Source organism: Cygnus olor, chromosome 4, assembly GCF_009769625.2.
Source record: "Cygnus olor isolate bCygOlo1 chromosome 4, bCygOlo1.pri.v2, whole genome shotgun sequence".
Lineage (NCBI taxonomy): Eukaryota > Metazoa > Chordata > Aves > Anseriformes > Anatidae > Cygnus > Cygnus olor.
In genome coordinates this window covers 37,392,437-37,414,473 of record NC_049172.1, presented here as the reverse complement: position 1 = coordinate 37,414,473, position 22,037 = coordinate 37,392,437, and the positions used below count along the sequence as shown (strand labels likewise).

Sequence of the window (22,037 nt, the reverse complement as noted above, 5' to 3'; positions counted from 1 at the left end):
CTGCTGGGAAAAGGCGTAATATTTGCCAAGGTCATGGCAGGACTGAGGCAGATGCCTCTTCTTTGATAACCACTGCTGAAAAAAAACATGATGTAAGCCACAGAGAGAGAATTACTGAATGTAAAAGGAAGGGCTGGTGCTGTTCTGTCTGTAGTGCTCATGCCCTCATACTAGCACGTGCTGCAGAGCTCGAGACAAACAGATGTTGTACCTGCTCTGCTAGGATCTGCTGCTGCTGCTGCCTCTGCTCTCTGAGAAACTGTTGTTTCTGCTGCTCTATCACATGGAGCTGGGCTCTCTGCTCAATCAGCATCTGCTTCATGATGGCTGCTTGCGGTTGGTTTCCCAGGAAGGGACCCCCAGAGCTCGTGCCTGTGACCACGCTGCTGGAGCCCGGTGGGACTGAAGGCTGCATAGGTGCTGTGGTCCGAGACAATCCCACTTGGTGCTGCTCCTGCACAAACACAGAGAGAAGGTCTCGTTACTGAGGGCGCTCACGGGCTGGGGAAATTATAGTTGATTAACAATATGCCTTGAGTCTGTGGGCGAGGACTGGAGCTGGAAGCAAGTAAGAGTCCTTGCTTGGGGCCTGTGGCAGTGCCACATGCTGCCTGCTGCAGGTGGCAGGTTCCTCTGCTCTCACGTCGTAACCCAGAGTTCAAAGGCCCCTAGGATAAAGCAAGAGCACTTGACAATTTACTAATAATAAGATACCAGAATTGGGCACTAGGTTTATTTTCACTCAGGGTAAGTAACTTGAGAGAGATGTTTTTCCAGGGTTTTCCTCCATCATCATGGAGATAATAAACCTCATTTCTCTCCCTTCCCACTTCCTTCCCTTTTCCCACACTGACATTACCATGAAGGCCTCTGGGTTCAGGAGCTGAGGTTGTAGGCAGGCACAGCGAACAGCCCTAATTCCCCCTATATTGCACCAGAATCTCAGGATTTACCCACACAATGTGTTTATTTAAGATTTCCACCCCACAGCTGAGGACCAAAAGCTTGTCACTGGAAGGAAGGCCATGAGCATCTGTGATGCCACAGATACCTTCTCCTAAACCCCCCCTGCTTTCTCTTTGTGCTCCCAATGCAATGTGCTGCCTCTTAGGGCTGGGAAAAGAAAATAAAAGGGAGCAAAGAAAGCCAGAGTCACTGCGGAAGCCCTCTCTTTCCGATCTTCCTCCCCCAGCCCGCGTTTCCCCGGCATCTCCCCGTGAGGCTGCCCGGGACGGCTCGGCTCGGCTCGGCTCGCCGCCAGGGGCCGCTGCCGGACCGGGGCAGCACGGCTCGGCTCGGCTCGGCGCGGAGCCAGCCTCGCTAATTGTCCCCTAGGGGTGGCCGCTCGTTAAAGCACCCACCGCATGGGATGGGGTGGGGATGGGATGAAAAGGGCCTGCACCACTGCGGGACCCGCTGTGGAAGGCATTCCCGGGGCCAGGGGCAGGCTCTTCTGCCTGGCTGTGGGCCTGAGGTGCGCCACAGCTGCGTGAATGCACACAGAAGTCGTCTTTATGGCCCGTGCCACCCAGCCCAGTCAGCGGAAGGGTTAAAATGGAGCGCGGCTTGGGAAATGAGGATCGGCCTTCCCGCACGAAGGTCAGGTTTTCAAGGACCCTTTTGAGGTAATAACAAGAAAATACAATTTGTCCGCATCTCTACTTTGCGCCGCTAATTCCCGAAGGGCTCCCCGCTGACAGGCAGCTCTCCGGTATTCGGCTGCTTTCCCTTCCCAACGTACGCGTCCCCCGGTCTGAAAGTTTCCTCCCCACCCCAACAGTCTTCCCACATCTCCCCCCTTTCCTTCCTCACACCACACTTTGTGGGCTCGTGGCCCCGACGCTCCCCCCGCTGCCCTCACCCTGCCACGGGCCCCGGGGGACGCGCACCGCCCGCAGGCTGCCCGCTGAGGATCCTTCCTACCCCCGTCCCCCCCCGGCTCCTGATGAAGTCATCAGGCTGGGGATTGCATAACCGCTGCACAGGACTATCTTGTGTTATACTGGGAGACCGGCCAACTGCTTCCATTTATAGACAGCAGCGAGGCCGCGCTGCCAAGTAATGGAGCCTTTGCTGCAGCTACTACAAGGGAAAGGAACCGGGGGGTGGAACGGGAGCCGGAGGTGGCACCCGCAGGGGCTCCCCCAAGCCTCCGTGCTCAGCTGCCACCGGGGCTGCAGCCCCAAACCGGGCTGAATCTGCCTCAAAAGAGCCTTACTGCAGAACTTGTGTCCTGGCTTGCTGTGCACACACGCGGAAACAGCGCAGGCACAAACTCGTCCCGCGATACCGCCGCAGCTCGGTCCTGCATGGCGTTACGCCACACGCTGTTAGCTCCCGGGTCGGAAAGGGAAGAAAGCCCCGAAGGAAGCCCCACCAGCTGACAAGAACCTGCGCGCCGTGCAGCAGCTGGAGGAAATATGGAGATTAGCACGGAGGTGTTACTTCCAGAGCGGCGCGTTCAGCCATTTCTGGGTACAAGAGTTTGCCTATGCCCAGCAAAAGCTTCCTGTTTCCAGTTCTAATAACAGATTTAAGGCCAGGCGTTCTTCATCAAGCCAGAACACCACCCTCCTGCCCGGAATATTTCTGCTCCTTTCCATTTTTTTTGGCCAAAGCTCTTCCCAAACAATGATGAAAGGCCCCACTGACATCACCAGCAGCAGCCCTGGGTTGTGTGTCCCCAAAACAGGAGTGCAGCCCGGGCAGAAAGCCCCTGCCAGCAGGAAAACGCTCCCTTGTGTCCAGGAGCAGAGCTCCTCACCAAGAGCACCTCTGCAGCGGGCACTGCTGCTGCGCGGTGGCCGTGCCTGGTTCCAAACCCGCAGGGATCCCCGTGCTCCCCGCAGTCTCGGCGAACCCCTTCCAACACAGCCCAGGGACAGGATCGAGTGCTCTGCACCTGGGAGTAAGACCGGATTTAGAAAGAGTCGAGCTTCCATTCGTGGAGCCAAGAAAGAGGCAGAATTTCCAACTGGTCTGTGTGACACGTCTGTGCAGGTTTTTGTAGCTGTAGAGCGCCCAGTAAGGAGCACTTCTGTAGGGACCTAGCTGCTTCATCAGCACCTCTGTCCACATTATTTCTAAGGATCTGCTGGAGTGAGGGGTCCTCCTCAGAGTTCAGGGTGGTGTGTGTGTACAGTTACGCACACCAAACGCAAGTGACCTCAAAAAGGGCACAAAGGGGAGGGAAAAAAGGTATTTTCCTCTGTCTCAAATCTTACACATGCCTCTTCCTTATCATTCAGCAATTTGCTCCTTCTGCATGACATCCATTCTCCCAACCACAGCTAAAAGCAGTCACACCGTTTTCTGCCAGGACCAGCAGAAGGACCGCCAGATGATGCCCTCCAGCCCTCAGATATTGCCAGCTCACACCACTTCTGCTGGAGGCCCAGGGAGCAGAGCGGGACACCCCAGGGACCAGAAATCAACAGGGGTGGGTATGCCACCTCGAGGGACAAGGTGTTCTCCAAAAAACAAGGACTTTAAAGTGGCATCTTAACATGCAAAACAGACAATCGAACATGAGCTCGCTGTGCCATTCTGTGGTATGTGAAATAATGCAATCCCTGAATATACAAAGAGCAGAAGAGCAAACAGAAGCAAGGGGGTGGCTTATCCTGCATACTGCATTAGTAGAATGATACCATAAAAATGTGTACAGTCAGGCACCTACATTTTAGAGCCAGAGCAGAAAAAGAAGACAAAAATGATTTGAGGCAGAAAGTGTCTTCCAGTGAGAGACTTAAAGAGCTCAATCATTTAGCTTACCTCAAAGAAAACTGAGAGATGCTTTGACCATGGCATATAAAAATACCTTCACGAGGGAAGAAATCCTTTAAAGAGTTCTTTTATCTAGTGAAGAAGGCAAAACCAGATACAAGGGCTGGAAGCCAAAGACTGATTCAAATCAGAAAGAAGAATCACATTTTTACACCATGATTTCATTACCCACCAGAAATGGCAGATCTCCACTCTCTGATGTCTTCAAAGATGACAGCCTTTCTGAATAAATGCAACTTAGTGGTGCAGCCAACTGGCCTGTGATGTACGAGACATCGCAGAGCTACCTGACCTCACCTCTGTGCAGCTCTGAGCTGCTGCTCCCTGGCACCGCAGAGGCAGCTGGCACTGCTGCACTGCGCTGGTGCCACCCTGGCAGTCACTGCTCCTTCCTCGCGGGGCTCTCGTTACAGCTTGTGCATGCGTATATCTACAGATGTAGAATCACAGAATTGATAGGGTTGAAAGAGACCTCCAAGTTCATCAGGTCCAACCATCCCCCTTCCACCAATGTCACCCACTAAACCATGTCCCTAAGCACCACGTCCAACCTTTCCTTGAACACCCCCAGGGACGGTGACGCCACCACCTCCCTGGGCAACCCGTCCCAATGCCTGACTGCTCTTTCTGAGAAGAAATGTCTCCTCATTTCCAACCTGAACCTCACCTGGCGCAACTAGAGGCCATTCCCTGTAGTCGTATCACTAGTTACCTGTGAGAAGAGGCCGACCCCCACCTCCCCACACCTTCCTTTCAGGCAGTTGCAGAGAGCAGTAAGGTCTCCCCAAGCCTCCTCTTCTCCAGACTAAACAACCCCAGTGCCCTCAGCCGCTCCTCACAGGACTTGTGTTCCAGGCCCTTCACCAGCTTTGTAGCCCTTCTCTGGGCACGTTCCAGGGCCTCGATGTCCTTCTTGTAGTGAGGGGCCCAAAGCTGAACACAGCACTCGAGGTGTAAAAAAAAGGGGGGCACCAATCTATTACCGGGATCAAAAATATTACTGCATTTCCATGTATAGTGAAACATAATCTCACCCGGTGTTTTCAGAGCGACATAAACACGCCCTCCTGTATTCCCCTAAAAATATTTCCCATAAACTCCTTGTGATGTTGCTACTTATTGTGTCCAGCAGGGATCTTAATCCCTCTCTCTAAATTTGGCTGCCCACAGCAAAGCCACCTTCAGCAGAATGGGATTTGTAACTCAGTCAGACAGTACCTTCACTTCAGACTTTTTTTTTTTTTGCCTGGAATGAGCCAGTGTACAGGATGAAGGGACAGCTAGGCTGTTTTACGACTCTGCATCCACCAGCGGGCTTTGCAGGGTGGATTGCTTCACCTATTTCCTCTGTCATCCAGTCCGGGGAGCAGCTACAAATCTCTCCTCTCTCTGGGCCCCCGGTTGCCATGGTCTTTCATATAGTATCTGAGCGAACAAGATCCCTCTGACGTTTGACGCTAAACCTCTGCATGCGGCCAATTTGTTTTCCTTTGCCCTCCCTTCCCCTGCATCTCTCCTCCCTATCTTTTCGATGCAGTTTATTCTTCCCGCAGAACAAACAGTATCTGTCAGACTGTTACTTCTGGGGTTGTGTGGGCTCATCAGAGGGACTAATTTCTTTACTTCTGTGGACAAAGTACGTAAGAAAGGATTTGAAAATGAGCAAGTGTTTTCATGACACCATTTAGGAGCTAAAGACTGTCCGGAGTTGATCTCACAGCACGCAAGGCCGAGCGGCTTGTCACTCCACCTCTGCTGTTTGGTAGCACTGACTTCTGCCCCAAAAAGGTATCTGCATCCCGCAAATCCTGGCAGGACTCAGAAATGCAGGACTTCAGCGGAGTGCTACCAAACTTCAAGCAGCGTAATTAAAATGGGCTCATTTCCTCTTTCACAAATAACGGCCCTGGTGTTTTCTCCCCTTTGCAGATGAAATCACTCCTGCTTTCCAGTTTTGTTTATCCTTGGTTTCTCCGGCCGGTTCCAATGTACAGAGCACAGTGATACATTGCTTGGGTTTGTGCGCTGAGGAAGAAGTGTTCATTTACCTCAAATAACTAGTTTGCTCCTAACTGACATTTCTTATTGGCCTTATTTTTAGAAAAAAAAAAAAGAAGAATCAGTCCAAATCAAACCCTGCACAGTCTCTTTATATACATCTCTTAAAAAAAATGGAGGGGAGAGGATTAAGTATACAAATAGAAAAATATTTGCACGGTGCAAAGTTAAGATGAGCTGTTGAGGAGGGTGAGGCCCATAGGGACAGAGCACCCCGCTCTGCCCTGCGAGCTGGCCCTCGTGCCCACGGAGCTGGCCCCTCGGCACATGGGGAGGAGAGGAGGTAAGGGTTTGGAGGCACACTAGCTCACCCAACCGGGTATTTTATGTGTATGGTGAAGGCTGTAATTACTCCCCTCAGAGCTCGCTGCGTGCAGCCGTGCCATCATGGCATTTCGCAGAGCGCCCTGCCCCTCCGCCAGACAGCGGCAGCCTTCACGGGGCGAAACGCAGGAGGAGATGGGGAAAAACAGCCCACGGGAGAGCTCTCCCACACCCTGTCCCACTGCCTTCCACCACAGGCCTAGCCACAGGCTCTCAAAGGGACAAAAAGGCCTCTCCAGAGGCACTGCCGTGTCCCTGGGGCACCAGAGCCGATCCCGATCCCTCAGCATGTTTCCCCGGCCTTCACAAGGTGCTCCAGCAGCAGCACCAAGTGAGGGCCGAGCCAGCAGAGGCACGAGGCCCTGAGGCCGGTGCCTGCTGGAAATGGCAGTGCTAAAGGTTGTAGTTTTAATCAGTGCCTCCTCTGAGTCCATATGGCAGAGGAAGGGAGGAAAGCTAATGTGAAGCGCAAGGATAATCGTGGCGAGAGAGCCCCCAAGAAGGGGGAGAGAAGAAAAACAGAAGATGAAAGCAGGCAAATGGTTTAAATAAACAGTCACACGGGGCCAGTGAAAAGGGGGAACGGAGGGGAAAAGACACTAAAAATAAATGCTGTGAGAGAAAGAAAAACTTCTACCACATACAGGGAAAAACGTGGGGCCTGGGGAAAGCACAGGTATGAGGAAAAGATACTCCAGCAGCAAACACCAGGCCATCCCTTTCCCTCTGATGGCCTGGGCCCACACCATGGCTGTCTGACTGACATCTCCTGCCGGTGGCTGCAGAGGTTTGGTTTGTGTGGTGGTTTTTTTCTTTTTTTTTTTTTTTTACTCTCAGTGAAATTTTTGTTCAATTTTCCCTTGGGTGTTTTGTTTGAGGATAAACAAAAGGTATTTTTCGCGTTTTTCAGATCCTTTTCTCTGTGCTGTGATAAATAAATCCCTTTCATTTTTAGAAAAACCAAACTTGGCACTTGTGTTGATCCTCAGCGAGAAGCGTGTAATTTGCCAAGCCCGAAAGAATCCTGGCTGAGAAATAAACACACTGGGCCATATGCTCTCCTTCCCATATGCAGAAGGCGACTTACCTCAAAAATTGGTACGAGGCTGCAATTGCCCCGTATCGCTGCTTCTGCCAAGGCAAAATAAAAAATCCACAGAAAAATTCAGCGCAAAGGTTTGGGGCTCTCGCAAAGTAGCTGTGCCTCTGCACGCCGGTGGGGACCTTCCCTGCCCTGTCAGTGACTCTGTCTCTGGCTTCTGTCCTGGCACAGACGGGGTCAGGGAGTCCATGTGCCACGTCCCTAGCGCTCGCAGTACCGCTGCGGTATCTTTATCGCCATTTCCTGGCACAGCTCGCTTTGCAAGTGAGCAATCTGCACAGCACAACCGCTCCTTTCCTACCACCCTCCCCTACCTCGTTCACGTCGTACCCTCATGGGAGGAAGATGGCACACCACAGAGACCTGGATGAAGTGAGGGCTCCTTTCTGCCCCCCTCGCCTCGCTGACTCTGTAAGGGAAGGGCCAGGCCCACAACAAACACGGGGAGAGCGTGCCACACAGATGCAGTACCTCACTTTTCTGGTGGGCTCAAGCAAACGAGGCAGTGTGTGACTGCTGAAAGCACCAAAGCAGACCCATTAGTGCTTGTGATGAGCGATCGCCTCTACAAATTCATGCACAAATTCCATGATCTTCCCCTGTCAGACACCAACTTCAAAGAACCGGAATAACTCCCTTGTCGCTGGTTGCAGGCACTTGTCTGTGCAGCCTCTCTGCAGGTGCTATTTCAGCCTAAAACCGAGAGCCAAATGTTTCCAAAAGGTAGCTGGCAAGGCCAAGGGAAGCGGTCTTCCGCTGCAGCTGCCCAGCGATGCCTCACTGTCTTTGCTGTGGTTTCAGAAAACTAGCTGCTGATAAGCCGAGGTGGCTGGGATGGCGCGCCAGGCCTGTGATTTCACGAGCTCATGCTTTCAACGTCCTTGAATCGAAGCTACCCATCACCCAGTGCCAGCACTTGAAACCCTTTTGATTTCTCTTCCACCTTGGATGTGCTCTTTGTGCTTCCACTAGCCACCTGGCCCCTGTTTTGACACGCAATCTCGCTCGCCCTCATGAAAACTGAGACGAGGAGTTCTGATTTGGGCTGTGCCTGGGCTGGCTTCAGCCTTCACATGCTCTTCACTGCACGGTTCCTCCCTTCTCTCTGAGGTCTCCTTCACGTATACGGCAAAGGAAACCCCTACTCTAGAATTAATTTCTTTTGCAAGCTCTGACTCAGCTTGGCTTTAGGCGGTCCCCAGACTTCTAGGTCTCTAAGGCATGGCTTCCTTTGCTGATTAAGCCCTTATTCACTACTTCTGAGGCTTTCTGAATATCCTTAATACCTCTTCTGAGACAATTACCTATTTGTTAAGCTTTAAACTTCTTTTTTTAAAAACTTCCTGCACACCATGAATGCTTTTTCCCCTCCCCAGTTCTGTCATCTTCCTAATGCTTACTCACGTTTCCCAGCCCAGCTAGCCCTCACAGCCGCAGTCCCAGCTGCCTTTCTGCAGCCCTCAAATCGCTCCTCAGGCCTTGCTTTCCCTGCCTTTGCCGAAGTTACATCTCTGCACAGGATTGTGCTGATTTCTCCCATGAGAAACTAAGCATCAAGACATGATCTCCCTCCTTCCCTCCCCTTCGCTTGCTTTCTTCCACCTCCTGCCCAGCTCTCCCCTCCTTCCAGCAGCCTGGCTGCTGCTCTCCAGCCCTCCTGCTTCTCCTGTCTTCTCATCTCCCCTGCCCCCATCTGCCTCTTTATTCTTTAAGATTTCACTCTCCTCTGCCTCCTTCCCCTCACCATACAAGCATGCTGTATCTTTGTGCTTTAAAAAAAAAAAAAAAAGAAATATCTAAACTATGCTTGACTCCAAGTGCCTCTCCAGCTCCCACCCTATCTGTCTTCTCACTGTCATCTCTAAGCCTATCGAATGTGCTGTCTATGATTTATATGATTTGGACTGAATTTAGTCTCCATCTCCAACATAGATTCTTTTCCAAAGAGGCTTTTGCTTCTTGCCTGTCACAGAAACCAGTATCACAGAGTCTCTAATAGCCTTTGTCTGGCTGAAGCTCTGTGCAATTACTCCAGGCTGGCTGCCATCGCCTGTCAACTCCTTCCAGCGCTGCTGACCAAGCCCCACCTGAAACCTGCTCCTTCCCCAGCACTTCCACTTGTCTCCCACACCTTCCGGCACTTACTCAGCGTTACTCGGACCAGTCGGTCGCTGCTCACCCTCCCACCACCGCTCTGCAGGTCTGTGTCCTCATCCCTCTTCTCCCCTCCTTCTTGCCAGTATCTCTGAGCAAGCCCACTCTCCAAGCAGACTCAAATCCTACTCCCTCCGTCTCCTCTCCTTTCCTCAGTCCCCGTGGACAACACCATCACTCGCCTGTCATCCAGCCCATAACCTGGTTGTCATCTTTGCCTCAAACCTCCCTGCCGAGCCCCACAGCCAGGCTCCCATCACCTCGCACCCTGGTGGTTGCAATCCTACCCTGCTTGCAGCCAGACTGATGCTGCCCAGGGCATTTTCTTTGCCTGTTGTCCTGGCTGTGCCATCCCTCTCTTTGCAAGCCTCTCTTGGCTTCCCTTCCTTTTGTATTTTAGCCCCCTCCCGGGCTTTCAAAATCCAGTTGCAGCTTATCCCATCTCACACACTTATTTGCTGCTCAGAGTTTGAGCCCACCTCATCACAGCCACCTCTTTTCCACGTGTTATGTTTTAGATAGAAGTGCCTTCACACTTTCCTCTTCATTTCTGGGAGATTCTCAAAATCACACACATCTGACCCCGACCTCTGCCCCCAGCATAGTCAGATTTGTAGGCGTTTTGTAGAAGTTCCTGTCTCCACGATGCCCGCCGGCCTCTTCTGTTTCCTTGTGCTCCCTGGCGTGTTTGTCTCCCTGCGTTATCTCCCGTCTTGCACTCAGGTTGGAAGTACTTGGGGGGGAAGGAAATATATTTACATCCTGCATCTGCAGGGAGCCCCGCACAATGGGGCTCCTAGACTCAGGGGTGTCAGCACCACAGCACAAGCAGTTACCAACACAGCTTAAAGTCTGCGTACAGCTAGGTATGCTATTTTATATTCTGTGGATGTGAGAACACCAAAATTTCAATGTGCCCTTGCTCCACTTCTCCTTTTGAAGGATGCAATATTAGGATGAGATATTGTATACTGAAAAAGTCAGGAAATGCTAAGTTACTGTTCCCACGGCAATTGTAACTCAGCCTCATGTGGCAAGGCACAAAGGTTATCACCATACACAACAACAGAGGATGCTGAACTCATGCAAAGTGACCAAATTACCGCTGTGGCAGGCACCAGGTCTTTGAACTTCTGGGCAGGTAAAATCTTGGGCATTTAACGAGCTTTTAGCACTTAATTGTAGAAATTCGAAGTCCAATGCCTTATAAATAAAAGTCAAAATTATGCTGTGCTGCAAGTAGCCAGTCCCAGCAGTAGCTTGTAACCCTCTTTGCAGAAACACAGCTAATGGCAACAAGAAATATTTCCATTGCTTTATGAGCTCTGGTAGCTGTCAGCAGAGAGAGGGATCTGCCGATCAGAGAAATCTGGGAAGACATCAGTGTGTCAGAACAAGTGAAAAGACTTGACACAGAGGGCACATTTTTGTTGAGCAATTTGCATTAGCACTTCTGGACAAATTCTACATTTCACATGCAATTCACAAACCAACAGCAGCGGTGCTAATTGGTGCAGTTGCCACTCAAATGCGGTGCCTTGTTTGAGCTATCAGTAACGTGAATGAAGACTACAGACTCTTTTTTTGAAAAAATGCAGCAATTATTTCACAGGCTTTGGGTTGGGCTTCCCCCACCCCCACTTTCATCCTTATAATTTCATTATCTCGATACCTTAAAAAAAAAAAAAAAAAAAAAAGAATGGAGAAACGCAAACCTCAGAGAAGCTCGGCTGAAGTCCTTAAGAAAAAGCTGTTTGCAAAGAACGATGCCCTTCGTTAACACAACCGTTAGCCCTCCCATCGCAGTGAATTTGACCGTGTCCCAGAGTGCCAAAGCTAAATGTTGATCTGAAAAAACAGCAGTAAGTGGCAGAGCACTGGGGACTCTGAAAATCCCAGCCACCAAACCAGGGCTGTGCTCTGCACGTATCTGAAATGTTGATGGGGTGACAGAATCTCTCTGCTTCCTCTGAGGTGGTAATCGAAGTTATTTAACTTAAAACAGGGCAGATCTCTCATCCATCACTCTTTATCCTTTGTAAAATCAAGCCTCCCGAGAAAAGAAAAGTGCTTCCATGCTGCAGCTTTCTATTACCGCTGCTCACAGCGCTCAGGCAGCTGCGGCTCAGCTGAAGGAAGGTTTGCCTGATTCCTTTTCATAAAGTTGGACTGCTATTTTTAGGCCATATTTCCTCTAGGCCCCCACAGTGCAAACTCCAAAGGAGCTAATGGGATTGGCAGGTGCATAGGTTATTGGTGACCTCCTCTAGTCCAACATTCACATGCTCTTACTATATTTTTTCATAATGTACAGTGAGAAAGGGAGAAACCTACAATTAAAGACCTTCCTAGCCAGCCCCAGTAACAAATGCTCCATGAGAGACCGAAGTACAATAGCTGGAGATGGAACAGAACCAAAAAACCCAACCCTGTATAGATGCATGCCTAGATCTAAATAAATCTACATCTGAAAAATGTGATCTTAATTTGGTTGCATCTCTGCAGACCAGTAGGTATCTGCACTGTACGTTCACTTGCACCCCAATCTTTCTGCAGCTCCAAGACTCCCATCCCTTCTTCCTTCCCTTTAGATCTTCTCGGCCCAATCCTACCAAGGGTCCAACCTCACAGCTGTAGAAACCATTAGCAAAAGCCACACCTTTCCCTCAGCTCCCTGCTCTGCTCTGCTCAGAGAGCACCAGAGAAACTCCCAGGCACGGATGCCATCACATTTTCGACAGTGGAGCATGAACCAGACTGTTGGGCAAACTCACACAACCCCTTTTTTAATGACAGTAACTCAGCTTGGGCTTCCTACTGCCACACCCTGGGTTACAGGCACAGCGGCCACGTTCCCGTGACTGAATTCAGTAATTGCCCAATTATTTTGGGTATGACTGCACGTTTTTCTCCTTCTTTGGAAGCTGCTGCTGTTCACACCCCGTCTCCTGCTGATTCAGTGCTACCCAGCGAGGCAAGGGCTGGCTGCTGGCTCTGCGTGCCGCGCATCCCCGCTGCTCCAGAGGGCACATTGGCCCTGCTCCAAGCGCCCGGAAAGGGGGAGAGCTGTGCTGGTGTGACACGACGCATCGCTGCAGCCTCTTGCCCCCCCCCCCAGAACGCACGCAGAACAAAGAGTAAGGTGGGTAACAGTCATGGGTGTGAGCAATCTTGAAACCTCCAAGCTTTTCTCTGTTAAGCAACGCTCCCCTGGTTTCACAGCTTGCAGGCTGTTCTAGACCTGAAGCTGGGTTAGAGACCTCTGGGTACCGAACGTGAATTTTGGGTCACCACTGCCATGCTCACTGATACGCAGCATTAAAACGGAGAGCTCCTGAAATCTCCAGGGACACCGGTTGCCTCCTTCCTCCCACCTACTTTGTTCTCTGCCTGCGTTCAGGAGCTTTGGCCCAGATAGCTGATAGCTCAAACCCTCCGCAAAGAAAGGCGAGCGGTGCCTCTGTGAAACCACAGGCTGTGCTTCCTGATGGCAGAGCAGGGCTCCAATTTGCCAACGCACGGTATGGCCATCAGCTGCGATGCTACAAAACCCGCAGAAGATATCTTTGGACCTCTTAATATCTTATTTCTGACATATGGAGAGACTGGGGAGTTTGCAGTTTCCCACCTGCTTGACTATAATTCACTACAAAACATCAAACAGATACATTCAGCCCTTTGTAGACATATCATTACCTTATGTGTTCATGTAATGCACATCTGTAGCACATTGGCAGTACACCTAGTTAATGTGTGGGAGACTCCTAGGTTCAAAGCCTCCAGTGTTTCTTTTGTTCTCTAATGAATCCTTCTTTTGTTTGCCTCCCCCTCCCCTTAGGTTGTAGCTGTAATTCTGTCATTAGCATCTTAAAACTCTTTTCCTCCAAAACCACCTACAACACTACAATAAGCTGGGAACATACTAGGAAGCACCTAATGAATCACGATTCTTTCTTAAGACGAGTTTAACAGGTCTGGGGCACTGTTTGCAGCAGCACAGTTGCTTAGTTAGCAAACTCAGTAACCAAATATTCCCCTAAAAACCAGGAGAGGGGGGATTCCCGTGTCACACTCCAGCTGGTAAGCCGGGTTCACAACATTTCAAACAAAAGATGCATCTGTGACCACTGGGAGTGCCGCAATTTTTGTGAGTCTCTGCAGACCAGTCAGTGTCTGCTTCTCAGTGTCCAACACCCGAAGTGTTTGGGCACCTCCAGGAAGGCCCCAAAAATGGTGAGCTGTACCTTTTGGGTGGCAACATTTTGCTGAATTTTCATTGGACTTGAACCTAACGATGCCAAACCTGATTTCCTAGATATTATGCATGAGAACATGTGTAACACTGAGATATCACCTGCAATGCAGACCGGAAACTGCAGTGCACACCAGACCAACACTCACTGTCCCCCCCAGTACTGGCATCTTCCTGGACTTCACCAAAAGGGACCAGCTACCAACAAGTGCTGGGAAACGGGTAGCAGAAGATGCTGATAAGAAAGCGTTACCGCAGATAGGCACAAAGTCAGAAAGACTCTACGTGTGCTCCACCAATCATTTATCTGTACTTTACATGCACGGGGTTTTGTATTTACAAAAACGCAAACCTACTGTTCAACGATTTACTGGGCATTCAGCAGGCTAACTCCCGTGCCTTCCAAAATCGTCAGACCTCTTCTCCGAGACGGCTTAGGGACTGCTAGAGAGGGCCAGCAGTCAGGGTGTGATCTGGGGAATTTCCTTTGTGGGAAACCCAGAGCCATAGCAGGAAGGCCACACCACTGGCAGAAGTGTCAGGACTCCCGAGTGCTGCGCGGCTTACACGCCACGGACATCTCCAGCAGCGTCACTGCAGTGCTCATGCGTCCCTGTACCGTTATCTGACTGCCTGTGCACCCTAACAAAGACAGCTCAGCTTTATAAAGAGGCTTGTGATTCTTAGCCAGCGTGGCGATACATGCGTAACTTTGTCAAACAACTTTGAATTGTAGCAGAATCTGCAGATCTCAGCATTTGGTTTGTCACCACGAAAAACAACTCAGTTCCTTAGCAGGCACAACACATTAGTGATGCGTATTGTTGCCTTACATTTATCAATTAGCATTATTATCTTTATTTAACTGTAAGTGGCATGTTTTCTTTGCTGGCTTTCTTCCAAAATAATCTGTGACTCTGAGCTGAGGTAGTGTGTTTTCTCGCTGCTTCTGATGAGACATTTCTCTCTTCAAAAGCATAAACACACCGCCACCTGAAAAATGATGTGGTAATGATGCCCAGGAAGAAACAGACCACCATAAATAAAACCCATTCTTCCTCTCTGTGACTTTTCAGCAGCGATCCTGCAGCAAACTCCAGCTCCTTTGACTAGCCACTAAAATCAGCGGAGACACAAGGCAGAGCCCCACGTCTTCAAAGCTTCTCCTTTGTCCCTGCCCTCCCGTTGCTGCTCCTCACCGCAGCGCTGGGCACCCCAGTCCCATGGCTCTCAGCAGAGAGCTGCAAGAGGCAGCAGCAGCCCAGGTTCATCTCACCCAATAGCCAGAGCCCTTCCGAAAACAAAGCAGCACCAAGTTTGCTCAGACCGACAACAAAATGCAGCTGCAGAAGAGGAAGGCCTGCTGCGTCTTCATCAGGTGCTGGGCATGGACACACGTGCTTACAAGGGGAAATGACCGAGGATTTACAATGGCAAAAGCAAGGTATACAAGCTGAAGGACTAATTAACTTTTTCCCTCCCCTCAAAACAATCTCTTAGGGCCTAAAAATACATCCTATATCTTAGGCAAAACAAAGAGGAATATGTAGACTGTTAATAGCCACATTATAATAAAATCACCTCTAAAAATCCAGGAACCAAAGACATTCCTTTTCCCAAGGCTTTACTCAAAAGCAATCCAGTGTTGTGGCCCTCCTTCTCCATGTTTTCTCTGTTATTTTCCCTCGCCAATATCAGACAGCTTCAGAATCAATTTCCTCTTCTTTCTTAAAGGCTGTGGCCATGCTGGCTAGTGCAGGTAGCAAGCTACTGCATTTTCCTGAAGCCACAGTTGTCCCCTTAAAAGATGAAAGCTTTCCTCCATCATTGACTCAATAGTTAAAGCTCAGTGCTGCAGCATCAGTTTTACCATCTTTTCTAGGAGGATACAAATCATATCAGTGCAAAAAAGAGATCCAAAGATCATTTAAATGCCAAAACAAACTGAATTGCCTAATTAATCGAGTGAGGCCCCCACCTCTTTGAGCATAACTCGACCCGTTCAGCACTGGAAAAAACTCGTGTTGACACTGCCCTTGTTTATTTGGCTGCGTGTCAGCCCAAGAGGGTATATTTAGCCTCAGTGTGCTTGCAGGACTGCATCTTGCAGCTCAACAGGAAATCTCTGGAGTCGAAGCTAAAGATATCGCCGCGCGCTCGGAAATTTACGGCCAGCTGTAAAAGTGGAGCCGCGGCGGTCAGAGCGCTCAACAGCCTGCTTTCAAACGGGTGGGGAGGCCGAATTAAACACTTCTCTGTGCCGACTTCATGGCAGGCAGGGTGCACCCGACAGGCTAAGAATAGCAGCAGAGGCGGCTCTTCTCTTGCTCGGATAGTACCGGACCGATACAGCCCCTTCCCATTCCCAGGCGGGTCCTCGAGAGGAGCGGGCAGGGGGAGAAGCCAGGGCCAGGAGAGCTGGAACATGCACGTGGCAGGGCGCTGAAGGAGCGCAGGGACCTCCTCCTCCTCCTCAGCTTTAGGACATGTTAGCAGTTGGCCGATGTGTTTCAAAAAGGTAAATCACAGCAGAGAATAGGCATTCAACACAGGCTTTGTTTTTTGTTAAAAAAAATCTAGACGCAGGCTGTGGTGCCAGATCTAGGGCACGTGAACAGAAGGAGCACCCTTTGCTCCTGGTCTTGCCCATCCTCAGTGTTTTCATGGTGCCCTCGTGGCTTTTGAGCCTCACCTCGTGACTGGGTCCCACGGAAATACTTTGCTCGAGGGAAGCATTCTCTGAGGTGACTTTTGTGCTACAAGTTTAAGCGTTCTCTGAATGGCTAAAACTAACCACCCCCGCCTGAGCTCAGCGAAGGACAAGGCCTCAGAGCAAACTGTGGTTCGTGGGGAGTTGTTGTGCATCCTCTTGTCAGTACAGCCCTGACACACAACATTTGTATGGCGCTTTGTAAGGCACTGTGCTGTGTCAACCCGGGGGGCTCTGTGCTCAAGGATCGGGCCTTCCTACCCTACCGCAGCTATGGAACGAACGCAACCCAAGACCGTTTTCTGCAGAGATAAAGAAGAGACAGGATGTAAAGCCAGCTCTTGCTCTCTGTTAATAAGTGCTTTCTTTCTCTACCTTATCGTTTTCCCTCGAGTAAAGGCTGGCTGGCTGTTTGCATTTCATCTTGGCTTGGGGAACGCTTTGCGCGGTCCAAGTAACGCGAGCAACCCGGAGCACACCTCTCTTTGCTCAGTGACAGGACAGCCACGTATGTTTATGAAGCAAAATCAAAAAGGAGGAAATGTAAACAAGCAGTCCCTCTTGGACCAGCTCCTCAGGATACAAAGTGTTCTGTCAACAGCTGCTGAAGGAAGTACCGGGGTCCTTGGAGTCCTGCAGGCTGCTGATACCAAAAAAAGCAACTCTGCTAATCTAAATAAGATTAACCTGTTTTCTTGTAAGCTAAAAGTGGCTGATGCCACGCTGCCTGCAGCTGACCTGTCCCACAAGAACAGGCTAATTTCTTCGCCTCCAGACAGGTCATTAACTCGAGGACAGGGAGTAGATGGGTGGGCTTAGTCTTACAAAGTGTGCAGGAATTGTTTTTATTAACCCTACATGGGAGAAGGCTAGTTGAAAAGATGGGGTTCGGTGGTCTGAGGCATTCGCAATCCCATTTGGGTATTTTGGACAAGTCACCCCCTGCCTCAGTAGCCCAAACCATATTTTGCCTGAGTGCCGACACCAACACAGCACCCGGGGATCCGGCGAGCTATCATGACAACGTCTGCTAACCATGTGCTCCAAGAATATGTTTTCTTATAAAATAAACAACAACAGAATTGTATTCATTCTCTGCAAGCACTCAAACAAACCAACAGGCAAAACTCTGGTTCAGGACCAAGCCAGGTAGAAAAGAAAGAAGTTTATCCCCTCTATTTAACTCCCGCTTCCTTGGAGCTGTGTTCCTGAAAACATACAGTGAGGACCAGGCCGGAGAAGGCGGTCAGGCCGCCTGGCCTGCGAGGAGGGATTTGCTGTGGCCCAGGCAGCGCCAGTTCCCTGGATCCTGACACGAGCCCGTCCCTATCTCCAGAGCTCGGTGAGACCGAGCAGCAGAGCCCCGCGAATCTGTCACGGCTGTCGGGAGCTGACAGCTGCGCGCTCCCCCTCCGACAATCTGTTTCCTCTTTGTCAGGTGTAATTTGAGTGCTGCACACCACCAGGCGCACGTTCGGCCCCTCGTTACAGCCGCCTGTGCAAGGCTCTGTGCCACCAGGAGATTTAAGGCACGATGCTGAGGCGGAGGCTCGCCGGGGGCGGCACGGTGCCTGCCGGGCTGCACCGGCGTGTGGCACAGTGCTATCAACACTGAACCCCTGCAGGGATCAAAGCTCTGCCATGAGACCTCTTGAAGAGAGAAGCACGAGCCCATGTGGAGCCCTCTGCTTGCAGGCGCTGCTCCAGGAGCATGAATGCTCCTGGCCCAGTAGCCCTCTCCTGGGGCGGCTCTTTGGGACGGTGGCAGCTGCCAAAACTCACTGGGCCCAGTCATGACCTGGCTGGCAGATGATGGGAATCAAGCTGCGGTCCCTGGAGTACACGCCAGATGCTTAGGTTAAACTGCTGCTTTGGTTGAAGTGCCTGCACTTTCTGTTACATGATGCATGTCGAGCTAAAAAGGCTCTCCTCGAATAATCCCCGCGTTTTGAGCTTTGCCTGATGCCAGGAGTGCTCTCTGAGGGCACTGCTTGGAGGGGCATCACGTACAGCAGAGAGCACAATCACAGGAGGCAGAGATGGAGGCAATCACCCAGCCCGTCTCTCAGCCTGCACAGGATTGCTCCCTGGAGGACTTTTTTAGCCCAACGCGCAGGAATTGCTGTGACGAGGGGATCTCAGAGCACATCAGTGCTCCTTAACAAACAATGAAAGGCCTGGAAGAGGAGGTGATCAAGAACTTTGTGATATATGCCTGTTAGCAGACAGGTCCTCCTAGAGACGGCCCGGAGAGCCTTCTTGTTAAAAGCTAATTGGATGAGTGACATTTAAAAAAAAAAAAAAAAAAAAAGACGTGTGTCACTTCTCACCAGCTTCCCCCTGGCTCAGTTCAGACAATTACAGCTTAACTACCGGGGTTAAGCTAAAGCCTTCCACGGTGTCAGGATGGTACAGAGGGACACTGTCAGCTATTTCAGGTATTGAAATATCGTTTACAAGAAGGGAAAGCATTCCGTGTCAGCTCTTTCTTTTGCATCTGAAAGAAGTAAAAGTAGTTAAAAAGGAAAAACGTGGTGGGTGTTTTTCACCGTAGGCTTTACCTGTGGTCTTTCGTTTGCACAGCTGCTGTGAGAGGAGCCTAATCTGGGGTTAAATTGCTCTGTCATTTGACAATGGGGGACTGTGCGCCGAAAGTCTCATCACCAAACCACATCCTTTAGTGCCCCGTCCACACTTACCTACCACTAGGGATGGGGACTCCATCACTTCCCTGGGCAGCCCGTCAGTGGATAAAACAGTGGATAAAATCCCAAGATGTGACAACATTACCACTATGCTTATACATGGCTAGGGTCAGCAAGGGAGACCTTGCTGTTCCAGAGAGACACCATTTTCAGTAACAAAGCCTTGAAATGCAGAAATGTAAAGTAAATTGATGTAGAAAGCTATTAAAACTTCGTTTCTAGTGTTGCCAACATAACTAAATATTTAGTTATGATGGTATTTAGCTATGTTTAGAAATGAAAGATAGGATTTGCAGTTTGTTTAATACTGTATCTTAAGATATTTTTTTTCCAGTGTTAAAGTAACTACCTGGTGCACTGGAAGTCAGGAAATATATGCAGCCCTTCAGTGGCTGCTAACCCACTACTGGATCCTGAACTTATCTGTACAATGGGCTAACACTTACATCGTGCTGAGACCCTCAGGGCATATGTGTGCAAGGCACTAGTACTTCTTCCACATACATTTCACCGTGTTCAGGGTCAAATTTGTTCTTGGATGCCTGCACAACGACCGTGCCAAAAGCAATGGATGTGCACGTACGCTTTCGAAAAAAAGAGGCTCTGGCTTTCTGACGAGAAGGTTTTTGTTGTTGCTTGGTTTTCAGCAAAGGCCTCTTTCCAAGGGCACAGGGAACCACCCTGCTGCCACACGACAAAGGGTGAGCGTTTCCCTCAACCACACGCACGCTCTGTGGAAACTCTAGAGGACTCACTTGGGAGAACAGGGAGGCTTGGCACCAAGCTCCAGGAGAAAGGTTTAATTTCTTTTTTCTTATGTTTCTCTGCTACAGAAACTGCTCTTTTCGGGGATGTAACATGCAGTCACACGTGTGGACCTCTCCTTTGTGCCTGGCATCTTGTCCACAGACCCAAATGAAATTTGTCCTGTAGGACAAAATGCCCAGTCAGGACAAAAAGCTGTCAAACTCGTCCATTTTAGACAACAGAGATCTCAACCAGAATGAAGTTGGCAAATGACCCAGTAACACACAACCAGTGCCGTCACCAAAACATCTGTACCCTCACCAAAAAGACCTCTCAGGAAACCTCGTCATTTCAATACTGTGAACATTACTTGAGTAGGTTTTTGATGCTCAGCATTTGTTACTCTTTTACACCAACAACTAACGCATTTTTCTCTAGTTTCCCAGAAGAAGCCATTTCAGAATTTGGGGGTGCCTGGAGGGACAGGACAGCTCAAAACCCTGTGTACAGTACGGGGCCGCCTCTGACCTGCCCGTTTTGAAACAGAAGTCTCACTCATTACTCATGTTTGTGCATGTCCCTAGCCACTGGTTTTGGTGTCGGGGCCTTGCAGCCAGTACGTGTGTCAGGGGATGGACCTGTACAGCACGGCAGTCAGGCCAAGGTTACCAAAGGTGCAGCAGCCAGCGTGGTTATGAAAAAAAAAAAAAAAAAAAGCACCAGCATTTATTTACAGATCCGCATACCTGCTGGTTTGATTTGATTTTCGTCTGCAGTGGGATCTTCCATCACTATCCTCTGAAATGTGGATTTGTAACTTTATTTTGGGGGGCAGTCTTCAAAATCATCTGTTATCAGATGTCACATTCTTGAGTTCATTTCAACTACTGCTCCTTCGCTGTGCTAAAATAATGAATAATAAATAACGGTGGCAGCAGCAGCAATAGCGGCAGCTGCAGGGAGACATCCAAAACCAATCCACAGCACAAAAGGAAACAAGTCATATCTATTTCTCTCCTTCTCTTCTAATATCTTGTCCCATTTTTTACCAGGGGTTTTGCTGCTGTTGTTGTCCACTTAATCTTTTGTTTCCCTTCTTTCTTTCTACCAAGGAATGTGGAGGTCTCTAAAGGGTCAGAGGATTTCACCGTGCCAGCCCTCCGCTTATTTTAGGTACTGACTGTTACTGGAATACATAATTAAATCCTAAAGACCGGGTAAGGAGAAGGTGCCCCAACCAACCTCTGCTCTTGCTTTTCTGCAGATCTGAGGCCTTTCGAGCCCATCCTGGATAGGGATGATAAATTCCTACTCAGATAAATGTTATTCAGCATACCAACACCCCCGGACACCGATTTAGTTTATTATTCTTCTCTCTATCACCCCTGACGTTGCAGGGCCAAGCAGCTCAAGTAAAACAGTGCCTGAAGGAAGAATGCACATGATGATACCATCCGATTCCTCCTCCAGCACCCCCAGCCTGCTGACAAGTCGCTTTTCCTTGGCCAGTCCCCCGGGACGTCGGGAAGGTCGTGCTGCGGTGTGCTCTGGCTGGCTCACCCCTCACACCACGGTAGGACCAGCCAAGCCAACAAACATCCCCCTGTATATGCACCCTGCAGCTCCGAGAGAATTACGGCCCGTGGAGGCAGGACAAAATACTTAATCGGTCTGAAAACGTTACTGAAAGAGCAAAGGAAAGCATAAGGGAAAGATGCATCTGTCCGCGATCAGAGGCTGCTCCTGTCCTGAAAAGCAGCCATCTTTCTGCTTGCCCCCTCACCAAATTTGACTTGAAAAGTGAGTTTCAAGAGAACGGCTCAGCAGGGGCCTTCAGCGACTGAAATACTGTATCTGTGACTTTTGTACACGACACGGGAACAGTTCTCTGTGATCTATGCTCAGGGCTGATTGCCGGATCTTTGTTCCCCAAAACAGCCACGGTAAGGAGCGGTACAAAGGCTGTGAGCTCACATCTTGAGGGAAAATGAGCGATTCACTCTGACCACCTCTGGCCACTGAAGGGACGCCACTTGTGGCACTGGAAAGGCAACATGCGGTCTTGTTGGCTGGGGAAACGGTGACATTATTTCTGAACTGTGGCCTCACAAAGTGCTTTCTGCTCTGAACACAGAGTTTAACTTAAATACTGGGGCTGGGTAAAAAGTTTCTTTTGAGTCTTTTCCCCAGAAAATCACC

General features: G+C 50.0%; 1 protein-coding gene across 7 annotated transcripts in view; it reads right to left on the bottom strand.

Moving 5' to 3' along the window:
* The window catches only part of MAML3 (mastermind like transcriptional coactivator 3), a 222,218-nt gene that overhangs the window by 9,135 nt on the left and 191,046 nt on the right, over nucleotides 1-22,037 (bottom strand). For all 7 annotated transcript variants that reach the window (XM_040556111.1, XM_040556112.1, XM_040556117.1 and 4 more), the window contains one exon: nucleotides 212-454. In XM_040556111.1, the coding sequence (XP_040412045.1) occupies nucleotides 212-454 (243 nt within the window). The remainder of the gene's footprint in view (nucleotides 1-211; nucleotides 455-22,037) is intronic.